The sequence below is a fragment of the Alosa pseudoharengus genome, unplaced genomic scaffold, assembly GCF_046254945.1.
Source record: "Alosa pseudoharengus isolate Yale_2024_CS ecotype anadromous, Long Island Sound unplaced genomic scaffold, YU_APseudo_1.1 YU_APseudo_1.1_scf_5, whole genome shotgun sequence".
Lineage (NCBI taxonomy): Eukaryota > Metazoa > Chordata > Actinopteri > Clupeiformes > Clupeidae > Alosa > Alosa pseudoharengus.
Window position 1 is genome coordinate 2,270,834 of NW_027468837.1, and position 21,676 is coordinate 2,292,509.

General features: G+C 45.4%; 1 protein-coding gene across 2 annotated transcripts in view; it reads right to left on the minus strand.

Annotated features, from left to right (window-relative positions):
* The window catches only part of pcbp4 (poly(rC) binding protein 4), a 227,472-nt gene that overhangs the window by 157,517 nt on the left and 48,279 nt on the right, over nt 1-21,676 (minus strand). For both annotated transcript variants that reach the window (XM_076267921.1, XM_076267920.1), the window contains exon 3: nt 14,663-14,686. In XM_076267921.1, coding sequence (XP_076124036.1) covers nt 14,663-14,686 — 24 coding nt within the window. The remainder of the gene's footprint in view (nt 1-14,662; nt 14,687-21,676) is intronic.

The window sequence follows — 21,676 nt, forward strand, 5'->3', positions numbered from 1 at the left end:
CCTGCCCCGGGAGTCTTCGTGAGGGCAGGCGACCTGACCCCGGGGTGGGGGCCGTTCGAGCTCCCGCCAGCCCTTATCAGGGCTCCCAAGGCTCGCACCAAGGCTCGGCGACGGAGGGAGAGGAGGAGGGGCGCCATCATCAAAGCCTGGCTCCGCGCGGCAGACGAAGCGCCGGCAGACCTCTGCTCGGGAGAAGAGGGCCGACTACTTGAGCTGCGTGAGGAGGAGGAGGACGAGAGCGAGTTCCTAGGGAAATGCTCGGGCCTGCTGGCGGCGGAGTTCGCGCCAGGGGCGAGTGAGGAACGGAGCGGCGGCGAGAGCGGAAACGAGAGCGCGAGCAGCGGGGAAGACGGGCCACCTGCAATGTCGGTCGAGGTGGGGCCGGAACGGCTGCCCCCGCCGGGGGAGAGTTACGGCGCGAGCTGCCGGCTTACTTCCGGCCCTCCTCGACGGGCCGACTGTTGGCCTGGGAGAGATGGAGCCCGTTCGTCGCGGGGGAGTTGGAAGCGGCGAGGAGAATTGGGAGCCTGGGCGGCCGCGCCTGCTTCGCGCCATTTTGGAGCCACGAGGGGTGCGGGGACTTTTGGGTAGGGGAGAGGGTGGGGGCCCTCTAGTGTGTGACTGTTTTTGTGTATGGGGTTTTTAACTTTTGGGTGCGTGTGAGGGGCACCGTGCTGTGCTAGGCGCTAGTTCTAGTTGGCCTGTTGGCCGGCGCCTTTAAAAAAAAAAAAAAAAAAAGTTTGTTGTGTGGAGTTCGATAGCATGACCATCTCGGGGGTCGTGCCTTCGCCGAGGCCACGAAGGAGTGGAACGGGCCGGGAACAGAGCAGTACGGCTCTGCGAGATGGCAACACGAGGAGGGACGCCGAAGACGGTAGCTGCAGCGGGAGAGCTCAGTGCGGTCCGGTTGCTGTGGAGTCGGTGCCTGTCTGTCCTGGTCGGCGACTCGATGGAGCGGAGTGGCGTTGGCGCAGCTTCATCTGGCACCCCTCGAACCCCGGTGCTTGGTACAGTGTCAACGGTTGTAAGGCCACCTAGGGCCCCGTCTGGAGAGGAGGAGTGCCGTGGTGACACGCCGCGGAAAGGGCAGCCTGAGGGCGGCTGCTGAGAGGGAGCTGGTGACGAGCGGGGTCGGCCACGTGGCTGCTAGCACGCCCGAACTGGACTGCTAGCAGCGTGGCGCCCCGTTGAGTGAGCTCCTGCGGCGCGTGCACCCCACGTGATTTGGCGGTACTGTCGCACTGGACTGAGTGGCGGGCGACGCGCGCCGACGCTAGCATGTGGCTACCTCGTGGTCGTTGCCGAGGACGGCAACGGCTTGTTGGGGGAGCTATGTAGCGTCGGCGCAAAAAGACTGTGCTACCGTTCTCCGGCGAAAAGCATGCTGGGACACGAGAGCGAACAATCGGGGGGTTTATTTCGTTATTCTCCTAAGTTATAAGTGTAAAGTTGATGTCTTTATCGTAACATGTTTCCCTTTTAGTTATCCCTCATGTGTTCCTTTTCGTGTGGGGGGCTGGTCCTCCCCTGTTGGTGTAGTGTGTGTGATTCCTTGACCTGCCCTGTGTGCATTGTAATCTGTGTCTGTGTCCCTGCCCTCGTTCTTGAGCCAATAAAGCTGCCATTGAACAACATTGGTGTCGTGTGCATTAAACGTTACAATATATTCTGCACGCATAGCCTACTTTAAAATGCAATTAGGTCGCGAAGACAGTCCGAAACATTGCAAGCTCTGTATGGAGAGTAGGCTAGCCAGTCGGATCAGCCAAGCGGGCCGGTTACGTTGTTGTTATGAGTGCGAGTCAGCCGAATCAGCCGGCTACGTTGTCATGAGTGGATCTTTAGAGGAGCGAGTAACTCCTCGTCAAGGTTAAAAGAAAATCCACAACAAAAGCCATGCTTTCACTTCTGAAATAACATATATTCTGCACGCATAGCCTACTTTAAAATGCAATTAGGTCGCGAAGACAGTCCGAAACATTGCAAGCTCTGTATGGAGTTGCTTGAGTAGGCTAGCCTACCTGGGTCATTTGGATCAGAAGGGCGGACCGGTTACATTATGTTGTTATGAGAGTCAGTCGAATCAGCCGGCTACATTGTCATGAGTGGATCTGTAGACGAGCAAGTAGCCTAGTTTCTACTCGTGTCAAGGTGATAATAATAATAGGCCTAATGAGAATAGTAGTAGTAGTAGCCTAGTAATAATAATAATAATAACAATAATAATAATTTATTCACTGCAGGGCATTTCTACGTTCCTGTTTCTATGTCTACATTGAAAGTCAATTGCTTAGGCTAGGTTAAGACAATAAATAAACAGTCTGGCTCAAACTGCTTTCTTTCCCCTGAGTGCATGGAGGTTTTGATGCTATTATATTAGGCTATTTTATATTATATTATATTATATTATATTATATTAGGCTACATGATATATATATATATATATATATATATATATATATATATATATATTTATATGTATAGCTATGATTAATAGGCTAATAATATTAGTTGCCTAGTATTAGCTGCATATAATACCTATTAGAATAGATTCCTAGTAGCCTACTATTAGTATATAGTAGTGGTAATAAACATTGTAGCAGAGTAGCATTAGACCTAGGCAAATTTTCTATTGTTAACAAAACAACAACAAATAATTAATTATTATAATATAGGCTACCCTCTCTGTCAATAAGATCAAAGTTTCTGAACATGAGCACCAAAAAGATGAACAATGTGTGGATGCACTTTGACCAGGAGAGCAAAACTTTTAGGCTAAATGCAAGTACTGCAAAAACCTGGTTTCAAATCATGGAGGATCCACATCCAACATGAGAAGGCACTTAACGAAATGAAGCACCCCACTGCACTGCTTGAACGTAGGACTGAATTTCTTTGCGATTTAGCAATACTGACTCAAGTGACTCGTTCAACCCGGATCAGTTTAGTGAGTGACTCAGAATAACCCGGATCCTTAAAAGGAATCGAGTTTGACAGGCCTAATAACAAGCTGGCTCATGTGACGTGAACATGGCTACCTTATGCATTATCACTACACTACATGGAGACATATCTCACGTTAACAAGGGAGACAACATAACATAGACTATTATATGTGCGAATGGGTTAGCACAAGCTGTTGGTGAACGGAGATGCAGATCACTAATTCATGTCTTTGCGCCACAGCCCATGTTCTGCGTTCACTCCAATGAGACAAGTGAAATACATGTTTTTAAAGCCGTTTCATTTCCAGGCTATTTGCTACGATATTTACCTGCCTTCTGTTTTCATGGACAGTTACAGGAATCCAGGTCATTCGTTTATCGTTGCTTCAATCCTACCCACGTTATCTCCAGAGTTTGTATGATAAGTTTGTCAGTCAGTTTCAGCCTCTCCTCTAGCTCCTCTACACCCGTTGGAATTTATTACGTTTTGTTACATTTTGTTACACTTTAGAATTGGAGAAGACAAAGGGGGCCTCTGCATGGATGTAAGAGCAGTACGATGTGCTCAATTATTTAGGCTAGCTCCAGAGTATAATGACGCCGCGAATACGGACACGCCGTTTATTATTATTGATTATCATTATTATTATTAGGAGGCCCCTCATTGGTCGAGGCCCCTGGGCTGAAGCCCAGGTAAGCCCCTGCATTAAGGCGCCAGTGGTAGCTGTCCTGCAAACTGTTTTTCATTCTTGATAGAGAAAGTATACCATGTCAACATGCACCAACAGCATGTTACATAAAGATAATACTTTTCGGGTCCTCTCTATAAAGATCCAACTTGAACGTAGGCCCTATGCTACTCCATTTAATTGAGAACGTGTCTGAGCGCACACGAGAGGGAGAGAAAACGAGTGGCAGGTTCCAGCTGGCTTGACATTGTTGATGATAATTGATATCTCCTTTTTATTAAGTTAAGATGAAACTAAATGCGGCAGTGGTTGGGACAGACTTATGGGGGCGAGAAGAGGAATGAAGCATGATATGACAGAGAAATAGATAGATAGATAGATAGATAGATAGATAGAAAGATAGATAGATAGATAGATAGATAGAGATCCCAAACATGAAATGAAGTGCATTTTCTTTGTTTATTTTGTGGTATGTATTCATGCCAACACTGTTAATAAAATGATCAAATGCATTCAGTGACACTCATCTCATAAACTCATAATTCTCTTATTTTCACCAGAAAAAAATTGGCTAGTAGAAATTCTAATTGGCTAGTAACCACATTGGCTGTTAATTTAGAACCCTGACTGTGATGTGTACCATTTTAAAGGGCTATCTCTGCCATGTAGCATGGCCACACAATAAACCTTTTTGTCTCACAAGGGCATCAAGTATGAAAAAACTGAATGTTTTGTGCCGTCTGCAAAGGTCTAATACATTTTTCATAACTTTTGAACAAAAGGTGCCACATTGATTCTGTTTTTAATCACTGAGTAGAGGACAAAATTGTGAATCCCCCTACACTCTATCTACAACAGAAATTGGGGGGGAAATTAGATTAATCTTGACAAACTGATATTTTTGTGTTTTTTGGGGTTGAATTTGAAAGATATTCTTTAAAAATGATGTGTGTTCTCAAACTTATTAATTATATTTTATACCATTTGAAAGGGCCATTTCTCCTGATTACAATGGTGGGTAAATTGTATCTCTATCTCTGTAGCACAATCACACAATAAGCTTTTTTGTGCCATAAGGCCATTGAGTATGAAAAAATGGTATGTTCCGCGCGGTCTGCAAAGGGTTAATATATCTCAATCTCAATTTAGTTTCCAGAAATTTCACCAGAAGTCATTATTTAAGGGATTATCTTTTATTGTTTCAAAGGTAAGTAAATGTGGGTGTTATCTGCATAGCAATGGAAAGAAATACCATAGTTTCACAGGATGGAACCTAAGGGGAGCACCATACAAGGACAGTGGTAGCATAGTGGCTAAGGAGCTGGGCTAGCCTGCAGTAGCCAAAAAAGTTGTGGGTTCAATTCCCGGCTTCCACTGTTGTGCCCTTGAGCAAGGCACTTAACCCTGAGTTGCTCTAGGGACATTGTAATTCACATATGTAAGTCGTTTTGAATAAAAGCCTCTGCTAAATTAATAAATATAAATGTATAGAGCGAATGCGATCGGCGCGAGGATAGATCCCTGTGGGACTCCACAAGGTAGAGGTGCTGAAGAAGAAACAAAGTCACCAAGGCTGACCAAAAACCTTCTATCAGACAAGAGCAGAATCTTTAATACCAACACAATGCCCGGTTGTATAGTAATATGTTGTGATCAACAGTGTCTGCACAAAGGTCCAATAGCACTAGGAATGATGTTTTGTCTGCATCTGTATTAAGCCGTATGTCATTTAAAATATTTTGAGGACGCTTTGGCGCAACTGGCTACACTGCCCATACCACACTTGGATTCAAGTGCCCACGGGGACCCGGGTTCTCTCTCCCTTGCTTGCTATGTAAGCATATAAGTTCAAAAATATTTTAGTTAGCCTGCTGAGACTGCACTTAGTTATTATGTCAGAGACTTGCCTATAAGGACTTTAATCATGTAAACAGCACGGAAGATGAAAACCAGATGGAAGTAGGGTTTCACGAATAAGGTGGATAGTCCATTGTTTTTTGCGGTTAGCACAGGGATAGCTACAAGGCATATTTCAGAAGAATAATGGGTCAAAGTCTATCCAGAGAAGACTGTACGTGCATTTTAAAATAATCAAATGCAGGATCTCTAGAGCTGTTTTTTTAAACTACCATGGTCATTACTTTAACGATTTTCCAAAGCCCCATTTATTCTCTCATAGGGAGTTCTCTTTCAAGCATTCGTTCGGTATCTCACATATGGGGTACGCCTCCCCGCGTATCCCTCAGAAGCACTTTCTCACTACGCCAGCAATGATTGGCTGGCCACGTCTGACGCAAGGCGCACAAGGGCGGTCCCCGTATATATACTGCAGCCTGTGCGCCGCATCATCATTCAACTACCTCTTCTCGCTCAGAAGCAAACAACGTTGATACTGCCAGGGTCTATGCTAACTGTCCACAGAGTCGAGCTCACAACTCGCTCGCCGGGCGCTGGTCCCTACTCGGTAGTATTCGACCGATAGGCTTGTCTCCAAACAACTATCATAACCAGTCTGCCCCCAAACAGTGGTTACCCTCAGTCGAGCTCGCTAGTCTCCAAACTAGAGTTCGCTGACCTAGCTTCTAAGCTGCCGGCTAGTTTGTCCCAAACATTAGCCATAGCATTACCTAGCTGCAAAGCTAACTCTTAGCTGCAAAGCTACATCAACCTAGCTGGATAAGCTATACAGATAGCAACACGACATTGGCCAGTTTCCAAACTGCAATTAGTGTTTAGCTAGGACACCATGGCCTCCTCTCCCACCACGAAGGAAGCCATGTCAGGGCGTGTGTGCCCGTGCGGGAATAATATTTCCGTGAGGGATACCCACTCCTGTTGCAACGACTGTCTGGGGCTAAAACATGCCCAGGAAGCGCTGGCCCCGACGGGCACCTGTGCTCACTGCGCTCGACTGCCTATGAAAAGTCTGCGTCGTCGACTTGCTCGCCATGTTAGTTTGACTGACCAGGACCCCATGTTGGCAGAGCCCACCACATCAGACGGTCAAAGTCTGCACCACGAGTGCAGACTGGGCTGAGCAGATGGACGATGTAGCTCCACTGCTTGAATACAGCTGTGTGCGCGAGGATTGCGAGAACATTCTCGACGCCGAGCTGGATTCTCTCGACGGGTCGGACAACATCCTCTCGTACGACGATGAGGATGATCCGTTCCTGCCGGCCTCAGGGGCAGCGATGCCCTAAACCCCACACGACCTAAGCACCGAGGATGCGAGAGGCGATGATGGTGGTTACCCAGTTATCGGCATGAGCCTTCACGATGTGTGCAAACATGCTGCCGAAAAGCTGGGAATTCCATGGCCCAGCGCTCCGCCTGAGAAGACCGCTCCCGGTACGAAGGCAAGCACCTACCCAGGGTGAAGAGTGCGGAGAGGCAACTACTCCCCCTATTCCCCGAATGCCTGGAAGAAGCTACCCGCACCTGGCCGAAGCCCTTTTCATCAAAGAGCCCAGTTCAAGGGGGAGCTACGCTGGACTGCGTAGCCATGGAAGAGAAGGGATTTTCCAAGCTGCCGCCTGTGGAGCCGTGGTTGCTCACCACCTTCACCCCGGCCAGAAAGCCCTCATGACATCCTCCGCTCCTAGCTTCCCGTCGAAGACGGATGGGTTCCAGTCATCCATGACCGACAAGGCATACAAGTCTGTAGCCCTCGGAGTGCGAGCTCTTAATGCATCATCTATGCTGATGGCGTATCAGGCTGAACTCCAGGATGAGATGGCCGGCACCATGGACCGTGCGCTTTGGGACGAGATGTGCGTTGTGACTGACCTACTGTGGGTCCCCGTTAAAAATTGACACTTCATTCACGATCATGGTGAATGGTGAAATGTAAGTACAACTGCAGCCGCTTGGGGGCAGCATAGTCCGCTGTAGCGTTTCACGGTCGAACCAGACGGCGCATTCGACAACAAGGGCTGTGATTGGCCGAGTTTTCAGTGCGTTTCTCTGTGTTTTTAGTAGCCCCTGCAACATGCTAGTCCACTGTAGCCTAAGCCTTGTGCATAATGTTAAACATAGTTTTGGATTCAGTGGCAAGATTTCTTGATTGTGCAGTGTCTGTCTCTCAGTAATGTTTTAAAATGAGAGCTTCGTCAGCTGGCAGTAGGCTACTTTGTCGGTAGTCATGAGAAGTTCGCTTGCTAACAGAACATAAAAATGCTGCCCAGAAACCTTGTGAATAGTTCTGACAATAACGAGGTTGAAATATAGCCTTTGCCTACAGCATCTCCTTAACAGTAATGTTAACAAAATGACAGCATTCATATGACAAAGGAAAACGAATCCGGTCACTCAAGACTGTGCCACAGCCGTGGGGCAGAAGACGCTTGGTGGCCGTCCACAAAGTTATAAACTTAACCTAAATAGTCGGCTGCTGTAAGCTACAATCGGATTTTATTGTATACCCCTGTTGTCTCAATGATAATAACATCTCATTTCCGAATATATTTCAAAGTGTGCCGGTCATTTGCATTATTAACATAACATCGTATTTTGTCATTTTTGGCGAAGACATGCATTCCGTTAGGGATATTGAACATTCTCTAACCATCGTGATTTCGAATTGGTGCAGTTGTCAGCACAAAAACTCATTTTATTCTTTTGCTCTTTTGCATTGCTCTATGCTGTTCTATGGTGCTTTCTGCCTCTTGGTTGCGCACGCATGTTTTCGTGACGTTTCACAGAAATCCATGTATAATGAGCGCATAAAACGACTTGTTTTGGGACATTAATCTAGGCTACGTTAAGCTTTAAGGATTGTATGTCCTTAATTTATTTATATAGGCCTATTTAGGCTAGGCTACTTGCGCAAACCCTGGATAGACTTTTATTGCCACACAACAATATTGGTATTTGTTACATTAGCTTCAAAAGGCACCGCTTCAGAAAGCTGCACTGCTTGTGAAAGAAGGGGGTGGGAGCTTGCAGCCAAGTGTCGGAAAAATGCATAGTCTACAACACAGAACCTGCTTCTCGCATTTGTCACTGACAGTAGACACGCTTCCAGCCTAATGACTTTCACACATTTTGAATGATTTACATAAACTTTCTTTATAATGAGCGCATAAAACGACTTGTTGTTTTGGGACATTATGCTACGTTAAGCTTTTTCACGTTAAGGATTGTATGATCGAATGTATGATTGAATGATAGGTTGAAAGCGGAGGTCAACAACCTCAAACGAGAACTTCAACAACTCCGAGAGACCAGCCACTTGGAGAGCCACAGAGACATTTTACAGGAGATGAGAGCTGGAATCGGAGAACTTCAGGCGACCCTACGTGAGCAGAGAAGTTATTCGACGCCTGAGAGACCAATCCCCAGGTGCACCTCGACACCAGCTCCAGAAACGTCCTCCTTGCAGATGTCTCCATGGCCCTCTCCGTCACACTCAACGACAGCATCCAAGTTCCTAGTCAACACGCAGACATGACCTTGCGTGATGTTGGTCCCGAAGACCACGCTAAGATTCACCAACAGAGCTACGGCCAAGTGGGCAGATACGGATGCCTGCTCTTCAGGTCCATCGTCACAGAGGAACACTATAAAGCCTGGAGCAAAACCACCAACTGGGATGGAGCGAAGGGCAAGAGAGCATTGCCGCAGAATGTGAAAAACTTTGTGGTCTCAACACTGCAACGAAAGTTCCCTGCTATGGGGAGGAGTGAACTGAAGGACTGCATCAATAAGATCAATGAATTCCTCCGCACAACACGCAGATCTTCCCAGGGATTCAACGTGCTTTAAATTTAGACTGTAGAATGTAGAATGTAGACTGTTCATTATTTCAATAAATAAGTTTTCTCTGAAGCACTTTCCCGACTTCGTCTTTCTATAGGCTAAGCATATCATGGAGATAGAGTAGAAAACTGGATTTAACTAAACAAATGTAACTAAGTAAACTGATTGTTTACTCTACAGTAGGCTATGTTCCCCCTCTCAGGCTGTACAGTAGGCCTATTGAAAGTAGGCTAATGAGCTCAATAGACACGTTAGCGCTTCCATTAGGAAACTTTCGTTGCAGACTTTCACAACAGATTGTTTAGCCTACTGTAGGCCTACTCTACAGTAGCCTAGGCTATAGGTTATGTTCCCCCTCTCAGGCTGTACAGTAGGCCTATTGAAAGTAGACTAATGAGCTTAGACACATTAGCGCTTCCAGCCTAATGACTTTCACACATGAATGATTTACAGTAGACACATTAGCGCTCCACGCAGTGGCGTAACTATAGTAGGTGCAGCAAGTGCAGTCGCACCAGGGCCTGTGACCTCCCGGGGCCTGTCGCTACCCCCGCAATGCAATTGCTGGAAAATTCTATACCGGTCCTTTCTGACTACCTGCGTGCCTTTGACCAGGCCAAGGCTACAGCGCAGACACTCGCAAATAAATGGGGGTTCAGAGTACATTTGAAAATGTACTCGGAGAGTGAAGCGTCACTTTGACGAACTATCGGAAGATGAACGCTTAACCGATGCAGAGAGATACTTCAAAGTGCAGGTATTTAATGCAACTCTGGACATCATAATCAGTCAGCTCTCCCAAAGATGTGCAAGCATGCGGGAAACTTGTTATGTGTTTGAGTCTTTACGTCCTATGATCCTTCAACTCGCAGGTGATGATGAACTGCTTGAAAAGGCAGTACGTTTGTCAGACCATTATAGCATGGACATTGCACCGACATTCCCAACACAACTCCACTCATTTAGGTCTTGCTTTAAAGCAGAGATTTCACAGAAGTCATCTATTTTTCAACTTGCCAAAATGCTGGTGGTAGATTATGACAGTGTAACATCCACATTCGGGGAAGTGTGTAGGCTACTGCTCTCATGTTGTTTCTGACATTGCCTGTGACTGTGGCAACAGCTGAGCGATCTTTTTCCAAATGTTCAACAATTGCTGGTGTACAGGCTATAATCAATTAGCTAAATCATTTGTCCAGCTGTTTAAACATTTTTTCGTGTTACATTCAAACGCAAAAGGTGCTTTGATATCTTTTTTGTTTAAACGTCGGCAAGCAGGCATGCTGCGGTTGCAATGAATGAGGATAATTGGTTTTATCTGCGGTGTTATTTTTTGCATTTTGAATATGACTCGCTCCAGTCTCAACAGCACATCTACTTTTTTGCACGGTGCTTTCTTAAAGGAGCTGCACCATCTTACAACAATTGCATCTACATTTTCATATTAGAATGTTTTGTCAAGTGTAAGCTTAAACTACCGTGATCAATTTAAGTTTCCGTGCCCCCGCTGAAAGTCTCTTATGCTCTTATGCGCTTATCGTTACACTATCAAATCTATAAGTAACCGTGACAAATAGGGTATAAGATATATAAACTCACGCTATTGTATTATCATATATGTTTGGTAATGGCTCAGCTTTCTCTGATTGTTCTACTGACTTGGAAACTGCATCATGGAAGCAGTAAGTCAAGTCGCATCAAAAATAGTAGTGGCACCAAAGTGACACCTTGTGGTTGTTTGTGTCAACTGCAGTTTGTGCCATTTCTGCCGAGAAAATGGGGATTGTGATTCCTGAAGGAACCCGTCCAAACTTAACAGGGACCCACTGTATGCCTCCGTCTACACCGTTGCGCAGTGCAAGCATCGGGAAGGGCGATGACCACCATGGTGACGCAGGAGAGGGCGCGATGGCTCAATCTATCCAGCCTCTCACACCGCGAAAAAGTCCAGCTCCTCGACGTTGCAGTGGATCCGAAGGGCCTGTTCGGCCCCGCGATGGCAACCATGCAACGCCGCTGCGAGGAGAAGAAGAGAGAGGGTGAAGCCCTGCAGACCTGTTTGCCCAGGAAAACGCAGCCGCCCCCCGCTCCGACTCCTCGACCTTCCTTCGCTCAGGTGGTAGCTCGTCCTGCGCCCAGCTACAGGATCCCAAAGCGTCCTACTGCTCAACCCAAGACTGAAGGTGGTGGTGCATGGGCCAACAAACCAGCTGCATCAGTGGAACAGCAGGGAAGCCAGCCAGTGCCACCTCGCTCACGACCGGGCAAGAGGGCCAAGCGGGCGACCTAGCTCGCTGCCGGGGGAGGGAAAGCGTGTCCGCCAGACGCATGCACCTCTCCTGCAGCATTGGGGCCAGTCCCGAGAGCCTGCCGTTGCGGCTCGGAACCCAGAGTCACGGGACAACGTTCTGTCACTACCACCCCCCTCCACTGTCAAAAGCACAAACACACTGTTTTGTTCAGAAACAATAAAGTTGTACCCACCAGATCATCCAGGCCGAGGGCCGAGGGCACTGCACTCAAAATATTCTGTGTTGCAAAACATGAAAATCATAAACAGCCTCATAAGCCCTGTAGCAGGGCAGGCTGCGCACATACTCTCGGCTGTCACGGCGCAGCAATGCGGCCTGCCGTCGCACCGACTCCCTCAGTAGGCTCACTCGCACAGCGAGTGCACCACTGGCGAGCGTGTGTGGAATCAAACTGGCTGCTCAGAACTGTCGAAAGAGGGTACAGACTCCAGTTCGTACATTCCCCCCCTCGTTTCTCAAGAATAATACATTCACAAGTGGTGGGGGAGGCGGCTCACTTTCTAGATGCAGAGATCAGCTCTCTACTAGAGAAAGGGGCAATTCAGGTAGTACCTCCGATGCAGAGCCAAAGCGGCTTCTACTCGAGGTACTTCATCGTCCCCAAAAAGGGAGGGGGCATGAGGCCTATATTGGATCTAAGAGCGTTGAACAAACATCTAAGACAATACAGGTTTCGAATGCTGACACACGCAGCACTGTTGAAATTCGTTCGTCCAGGCGATTGGTTTACCAGCCTCGATCTGGCCGACGCGTATTTTCATCTGCGAATTTACCCCCCTCACAGAAAATATCTCAGATTTGCCTAAAGGGGCGTGGCGTACGAGTACTTAGTCCTGCCTTTTGGCCTGTCACTCAGCCCACGTGTCTTCATCAAATGTACGGAGGCTGCGATGGGACCACTCAGGACAAACGGAATTCGTCTGGCAACATACCTGGACGACTGCCTCCTAGCTGCGAGGTCAAGTTCAACTTAAAGAAAAGTGTACTGACTCCTACACAATCAATAAATGTTATCGGCCTGTCCGTAGACTCGGTCACGATGAGGGCTCGCTTGTCTCTAGACAGGACAGAAGCGATGCGTGCATGTCTCGCTCTGTTTCGCAGGGGAAAATATGTGACATTACGGAATTGCCACAGACTGCTGGGTCTGATGGCATCAGCACTGGTTGCTCTTCCCCTAGGCAGGCTATATATGAGGGGATTTCAACGCTGGGTAACGACACTCGGTTTAGACCCTCGAGCTCACTCACACCGCCGTATCTTTGTATCAGCAGACTGCGCGATGACGCTATGTCAGTGGAAACGGCCACAGTTCCTGACGCAGGGAGTGCCACTGGGCACAATATGCGCCAGGATATTTGACGTCCTGTGGTCTACCTGAAAATGTTATCATGACTATTCAGAGTGCAAGAGCTCCATCCACGCGTACTTTGTATGATGCTAAGTGGCGTGTATTTGAAGAATGGTGCACTTCTACTGGTGAAGTGCCCTTTCAGTGTTCGGTGGGAATTGTGTTTACGTTTCTACAAACTCTCCTTGACAAGGGGAAAGCGTTCTCCACGATTAAAGTATATCTGGCCGCTATATCTGCGTGTCGTGGGTTTAAACGTGTGGGACAGCATCCCCTAGTCTGTCATTTCATGCGCGGAGCGCGCTGCTTACGCCCGGTGACTAAATCATTGTCTCCCGGATGGGATTTGCCACTAGTGCTGGAAGCCTTATCGGGACCTCCTTTCGATCCCTTATTAGAGGTGGATGTGAAGATGCTTTCACTTAAGACAGCACTGCTTTTGGCGTTGGTTTCAGCCAAGCGAGTTGGTGATTTACACGCCTTATCGGTGCATCCATCATGTCTGCAGTTTGGCCCAGGAGATTCTAAAGTCTCATTACGACCGAACCCGGCATATATTCCTAAGGTCATGGACTCGTCCTACTCGTGCCTTTCCTTAGAGCTTAGTGCCTTCTGTCCACCACCGTTCGCTTCGGAGGAACAGAGGCGGCTGCATATGTTGTGTCCTGTGCGCACTCTGAGAGCGTATCTCGCTAAGACACTATCAATTAAAAAAGCAGATCAGCTGTTTGTTTCATGGTCTGGACCTCACAAAGGTAAGCCTATCACAAAGCAGCGGTTATCACACTGGATTGTGGAGGCGATCACCTTGGCCTATTCGTCTAAAGGGCTTGAATCCCCTGTTGGCCTGCGTGCACATTCAACGAGGGGAATTGCCACGTCATGGGCTTTATTTAAAGGGTTGTCGATACAGGAAGTGTGCGCGTCTGCTTGCTGGTCGTCCCCAACGACGTTCATGAGGTTTTACAGACTCGACGTTACTGCGCCTCGCCTGGATCAGGCTGTTCTGAGTGTGGATTAAGCGGGGACGTAGTATGCGCTGGTATGATTGGAAAGGTCACGTATCACCAAGGTTGGCTTGTCCGACAATACGGGAGTTAATATATCCCATATGTGAGATACCGAACGAATGCTTGAAAGAGAACTTAAGGTTACGACCGTAACCCCGGTTCTCTGATAGCATGAGTGAGGTATCTCACCGGACCACCCTTCTTGCGTGGAGCGAGAAGAGGTTGCTACCTTGAATGACGATGCAGCGCACGGGCTGCAGTATATATACGGGGACCGCCCTTGTGCGCCTTGCGTCAGACGTGGCCAGCCCATCATGGCTGGCGTAGTGAGAAAGTGCTTCTGAGGGATACGCGGGGAAGCGTACCCCATATGTGAGATACCTCACTCATGCTATCAGAGAACCGGGGTTACGGTCGTAACCTTAAGTTTTCTTTAGGTCTGGATTTGGCAATACAACAGAAAGATAAAAAAAAACAGCTTTACAAAGGGCCAATAAAAAAGTGATTAACACCACAGTGAACTGGAGATGCATTTCACACAAACACATATTTTATATTACAATGAAATTCTCAGAAAGGAAATTGATATACTCACCTTCCCTATGATGCTTCCAACCTCCTGTGAAAGGTAAACAAGACAAATGTCACCATATTGATCTGTATGCTCAACAACCTCTCGGCTCAGCAATAAAGTAACATATATCAGTCTAAGCACATCACAGACATGCAGTCTGTTACCTTATAAAGTAACATAGCCTACTGTATATATTATTTAGTTTACCTAGCAAACACAGATACCTTAAATTGTAGGTAATCTATGACAAAGGTCATACAAATATCAACATATGTGGTTTCGGAATTCGGAATTCAGACTTCGGAATTGATTGCAGCAGAACAACGCACGCTGGCTGTTGGCTACGGCATTTAAATGTGGGCAATTTAGTAGTAGTCCATAGCCTACTGCGAGGCCATTTTTTCAGCACTTGATTTCATCTTTAGAAGAGATTAGGCCATCCCTCTAACAGCCATCAAGATAATGCAATGCAGCATTGTTGCGTTTGTGGAAAACATTATCTATCTCTGTGAATAGGCTTCTATCCCAAGTTGACATGGCAAGGTAGTTTATGCCTAAAAGATGCAAGTAATCTTGTTGTGTCATGGCATGGTAACTGTTTGATAGCGTGGTTGTTAGCGTGTTAGTCTCTCAGCCTTGTATGCCACTGATGCGCAGGTTCAAATCTAGGAATATCAGGGGTATATTTTTGCAAAGGCTCATGTTGTCTGTTGTTTTTTCAATTGGCTCAACGCAAAGTTAGTGTGGTTAAAGTTACCATTTCTTGAATTGTAGTCAGATCTGCAGTAAATAAGGTAAATACCTGCTCCTGATGACATGCTAATTGTTTATTCCCAGTTAACATGCATCCCATTAAAATCCGTAACACCGGTATGCCAGTTTGGCTGGTGATCATGTTATCTGATGATATTTGCATAAAATCAGTGAATATTCAAGAAGGCCCTGCATATACTTAAGAACACCCTGCTCTGCCTCCGCCCCTGGAGTGCCAGCAGTTCACATTTTCACAAAGTGTTTGCAAGTCAGACAAAATAATGGATATGGCTGAAAACATCATTTATGTCTAATACATGTCCGTTTAAGCATTATCCACACAAACACGACACACTGTATGAACGAAAATAAATAAATAAAACAAAACAACGCATTAGAGATCAAGCTGGGATTCGAATCTTGGTTGTATTGGACAGAAAAGTTGACGGATTAGCTACTACGTAGCCTACGCCTACACTACATACTGCTGAAATGCTTTTGTGATTTCTATCTATATATTGGACTTGTAGTCTAAGTTAACGAAGGTTAACATATATATTATATATATACGCCCATGTTAACTGGTGATATCACAAGTTAATATGGGCAAATGCATTCCCACATAGCCTAAATTAGATTTTTTTTAAATACTGCTCGTTCAGCAGTCTGTTGCAAAACATTCACTTAGATGTATTGCTATAATGAATATCATCTTGATCGGTTGACAAAAAGCTGTCACAAGACAACATACGCATTCATTTAATGGGAAGACTAGGCTAATGTAGACATACAAAAATGACCTACTAAATGATAAGCAGAATTGGTGGTGCAACTAAGCCTGGGTATGTATTGCTGCTAGCTTGTAGTTTTAGTGAGCAGTTCGAGGCCTACAAGTGATCATCATTTTTGTGCATTATAATCACGTGTGTGTGTGTGTTTCTGCCCCCAAAAACGAACAACTTCTGAAGTGGGGTCATGTCAGTTTGTTGAAACTGTTTTGGTAGGCCTATCAGAGGCAAAATGAATCTGCATTGTTCAAGGCTTGCATTAGCTGTGTTTGCTCATGTCATGGCTATCACCAGTTAACATGGACATCAGGATATCAGTAGGCTAGTACTTTACTAAGATAGACTAATTAAATGATGTCTGCTCTCCATGGTGGAGTGGTATTAGTCTTAGGAGTGGTATTAGTATTTGACTAGTCTGTGACTTAAAAACTCAATGACTTGTCTTTTGATGTGAGAGGGTCTGAGACTGTAGTCATTCAAAAATCTTTTCCAAATTTTTCAGTGTAAGGAAGGAATAAGCTGCACACACCTACCAGCTATCGAAATCATGTAAAAAGCATATGGGAATTATTGGACCTGTTGTAACGTCTGTTTAGAGGTAATTTTGTGGTAATGACAGACCACACATTGCCTATGTCTACTGGCTGTCTATTGATATATTGTATGTGTAAGTAGCAGTGGCACAAAAAGTGGGCATGCGATATATGCAGCACATGGGGGCGCAGCACCATGGGGGTGCCAAAGCGATGGTAAAAAAATAATAATAATATATATACTGTACAGTACAGGTCAAAAGTTTGGACACACCTTCTCATTCAATGCGTTTGGTATTTTCTGTAGCTACTGTTGTGCGTTTCTAAATCATTTCAACATTTTCTCAATGTTATATAACATATAATATATAAGTAAGTAAATATATATACTCTTTTGATCCCATGAAAGAAATTTGGTCTCTGCATTTATCCCAATCCGTGAATTAGTGAAACACACTCAGCACATAGTGAACACACAGTGAGGTGAAGCACACACTAATCCCAGCGCAGTGAGCTGCCTGCTACAACAGCGGCGCTCGGGGAGCAGTGAGGGGTTAGGTGCCTTGCTCAAGGGCACTTCAGCCGTGCGGGGTTCAAACCGGCAACCCTCTGGTTACAAGTCCGAAGCGCTAACCAGTAGGCCTAGGCTGCCCTTTATATAATATTCATCATATCATTTTGACATAGAAGAGAGAGTGGGGGCGCCGTGAGCGTTGAGCGAGCAGGTAGGCTCATAGCCGTGGGAAGTGGGGGTGCTGGGGGTGCGGCAGCACCCCCTGCAGGAAAGCACGCGTATTTATGTGTCATACCACTCACGATCAGAAAAAAAAGAAGCTCTCTGTCCCCCTGTCTATTATTCTATTATGCACTAAAAAAATGTTAGGCCTACATTAGACCTGGGAGATCTAAACAAAATCTAAACAAATTAACAAAACAAACCTGAGGGAGATATCCTATGACGCTAGCTTTATGGTACGACAATATGCCATATTAAGTAGCTGAATATTACCGTGAGTTTCCCAAGGAGCTGAACACGGGCCGCCTCAATCTTCAGCTTAAAATGATGCATAGTGTTATCGGGAAGTCTCGGTGCACCACGGTGAAAGGTGGCATGGATATTGAGTAAGCTAGATGCATGCTTAGCATTTTTTGATCATTAAGACTCCTTTCACAAACTCTTACTCAGCTGTATATCCTCTGATTTTAATATTTACCTATATCTAGGCAATATTTGTAACATTTATTTTGCATTTGGCCTGTTATGAAATCATGAAGAACGATTTAAACACATTTTGAAACCTAAAGACCAAAGTTGGAGACATGAATGTAGACCTTGCTGCAGATTACATTTTAAATTTTTAATTTTTAACCGGAATACTCTGGAACGGCTTACTGTACAGGGGACTGCTTTATTTCTGGTAAGGTCTGCTGTTTATTCTGATATATGGTTTGTCATGTGTTGAACTAAGGGTTCGTGAAGTATTCCACCGAGATAAATGGGTAGGGGAGATGGGTATAGCACCTTATGTAGACGTTATGATTAAATTTAATTATATTATTTACTTTTCTCGCGAACCGTTCACCACAGCAATTAGCGGCTAACATCGTTTAAAAGCTGAGAAAAAGCTCTTTCATGTGATGTGATACATGTGTCTGTGTGATGAGTAGGCTTAACGATTGCGAGTATTTCAACTGAGAAGAATGGGTGAGTTTGGACGCACTTTCATTCTTGCCATCGTCATTTTCTGGTAAAACTGAATTAGTTTGCGCTGTGATGCTAAGATTATTTTGACAGGCTATAGGCTAAATAAAAATCGCTATTAAACGGACGCAAAGCAGAATATTGAAAGAAGGGGGCACCAAGGCTAACGCAAGGGGCAAAGACGTGGCCGCCGTGAAATTTCATTTTCATTTTTTTTTTATATGAACCTAAAAAAATGCGCTGGTCTCGAGGACTCGGTCTGAAATTACGAGTCCTTCTCCTCCCACTGTGGTCCGAGACCGAGTCAAGACCGAGTCTTTGAAGGAACAAGTCCGAGTCGAGTCCGAGAAAGCAGAAATCGGTCTCGAGACCGGTCTCGAGTCCGAGACCGGACTCGAGTACTACATCACTGCCAGCTACGGCATAACTCATAAGCATACAACATATCATTTCGAGTGAAAAAACGAAGAGAAAATCCAAAAAAAGGTACAAGACTGTACATATTTTCATTCCGAGCGAAGGAACTACTCATCCCATAAACCACCGCCTCACTGAATAATATAGGCAAAATCTGCGCGATTTATTTTGCCATTGCCAACCGGCGACAGCACACGAACCCTTTCCTCCAAACAGTGATTTTTATATAGTGAATGTGCAGTTAATAGCAGTTATTTCAGGAGTAATCGTGTAAATAATAGTGTTTTGATATTGAATTTTATATTTATCATCGTGTATTTTATATCGTGTGTGTGTGAAAGTGCTTCATAACGTTAGCTGCTACCTGACTCATCCTATGCTGTCATCACTGCTCAGTCGGGCTGATGCATGGACTGGTGCATGGTCTGCTCTTGGACCACCATATTCAGTTTATTAATTTGCCGTGAATTATTACACAAAATGTTCATTAAATACACGAAGAAGTATTCCTAGGTTAATGATTGATATTAATTATACAGTATGAAGGCTACAGTAGCCTAGCTAATGTTAACTAGCACTGCTAGCAGCATTAACGTTACCAACCTCCCTGCTTAACTCACCACAACTTTGTAGGTCTTGTCCCTCATGCTGACCCTTACAAAACCCACAAACTGACTCTCGGACACACAACAGTCAATAATGTGACCCGATTTAAAGTGGCTTTCACCCCTTTGGACACTCACCAAAACAATATATTTCATACTGTGTTGCAGCATGTAGGCTAATGTTAGCTGCATTATGTAATGACATACCATAGATATATACACTAGATGTCGCCTTCTGCTTCTCAGCATGCGTCAACACCGCCGCCATCTTTGTACAGGGTAGACGTCTGGGTCCTGGCGCAAAAGAGTGCGGCGCGGGACAACTTTTGAAAGCTCTTTGCGGGAGCGGGCGGGATGAGAGAGGTGCGTTCGAAGGTGCGGGACAAACTGATGATTCACTGCACTCCCGCAAATTAAATATGTGCGTAAAATTAAATATGGAAATGATGAAAAGTAGTGTTCATATAGTTAAACTGGATGTTCTGTTAGGCAGCATTAAAAAAACGGGGTTTAAGCATAACTGACGGATAGTAGCCTAAGCCTATATTGTCGTTTACGTGGGTTCAATTTGTTCCTGCTGCTCATTGTCAAAACTCGAAATCGAAAGCATGACAGAGGAAGAGGGTACCAGACTAGGCCTACTTCAGTTGTTAGTCTACATTCAGAACCAAGAACCAAGAAACTGACATCTGGAGTCTTTCTCAGGTGTGTGTGCTCCTTCCGTGAGACAGAAATGAAAAAATGAAAAAATGAAATCTCTCCTGCATGCGGGCTTTAGCGGGCGGGAGCGGGACATCATGTTACAGATGCGGGCGGGAGCGGGACTAAAAATGACACATTAATGCGGGAGCGGGCAGGAGCGGGACAGAATATTGCGGGAGCGGGCGGGCGCGGGACTGAAAAATCAGTCCCGCGCAGACCTCTAGTACAGGGATCTGAAGCGCTAAACTAGTTCTCCTGTATTGTCAGCGTTACTTATTTAGCGACGTTTGGCCATCCCCAGCGATAGAAAACCTTTTTAGCGATTAGTGACAAATTTGGGAACTTCTCACAATGATGGCAGATCGGCTTCTTTGTTGTTGAAACGTAAGAAAATCACCTTTCTCATGGCTTTGTCATTTATGAATTCAGCTACATCTCGTTTGCCCATGGCACTGACCCATGATTATAAAAGTAACGACTGGCGTAGCCTATGCAGAGGTAAATGTTCTACAGATCTACAGCAACTTCTGGTGAGATTACAACTTACATGAGTAAACGAGACGAGGGGTATGTGGCCTCAACCAGAGCCTGTCTAGAAGAGCCTGTTTACTTTCATTGTATCGAACCTGGTTGCAGTTTACTCATTGTTCCTCTAGGGGCCGCCACTAGCTAGTGCAGAATGAATGGGAGTCTATGGGGCTAGACGGGTAAAATGTATCTTTATTATCGTCTTAAGCTTAGTTTAAGCTTAGTTTTCTCTAGACTCAACCATAAATACATACCTGTCAGTTGGAACAACCCAAAAAACTAGAGATTTTGACGATTTATGGTGATTTTATTTTCGCTAGATCTTTGCCCAGATTGACGCTAATGCATTATAGAGGAGTGGATCACTGAAGCAAGATGGCGTCTCGATTGACGGATTCGTTCCAATGAACAGCAGTAGTCAAGGCGACATCTAGTGTATATGTCTATGATGACATACAATGTCGGAAATGCTAAAGGTTAGCCTGTCGGCTACCTGAAAAGTTTGAGTATTTAAACTAACATTTACAGTGGTCTATTTGATAGTGTATTGGCCCTGAATAAGTTCGTGTGATGTATAAACCCCAATCCTTGTTGATACAAGTACCAATATTCGTCAAGAAAGTTTTTAATCACATTAAGATTTTCGCCATAGAGTGTCCCAGTGACTTCCGTTTTACTTCCGCTACAAGGGACCTGTCTTTCAAAAAAATATGAACGGGAGTTAATGGAGAGATAACAATTATTTTTTGGTCCAGTTTGAATTGTGCCACGAATTTCACATATGATGTGTGTGAATTTAAAAGATAATTTTTCACATCAAGAAAGTACTGTTGTTCGATAGACTTCAAAAGTTATGTTGGTTTTGTGCGAATCCGCTCAGTGTACTACATCTCTCGTCTCAAACGATGTACGTCACCAACGTAATGAAACGATAAGATTAGCATGCTAGCTGTTATGCTAGTTAACGGTTGCATCTTGCTGCCTGCTATGTCACTTAACAGTATCTA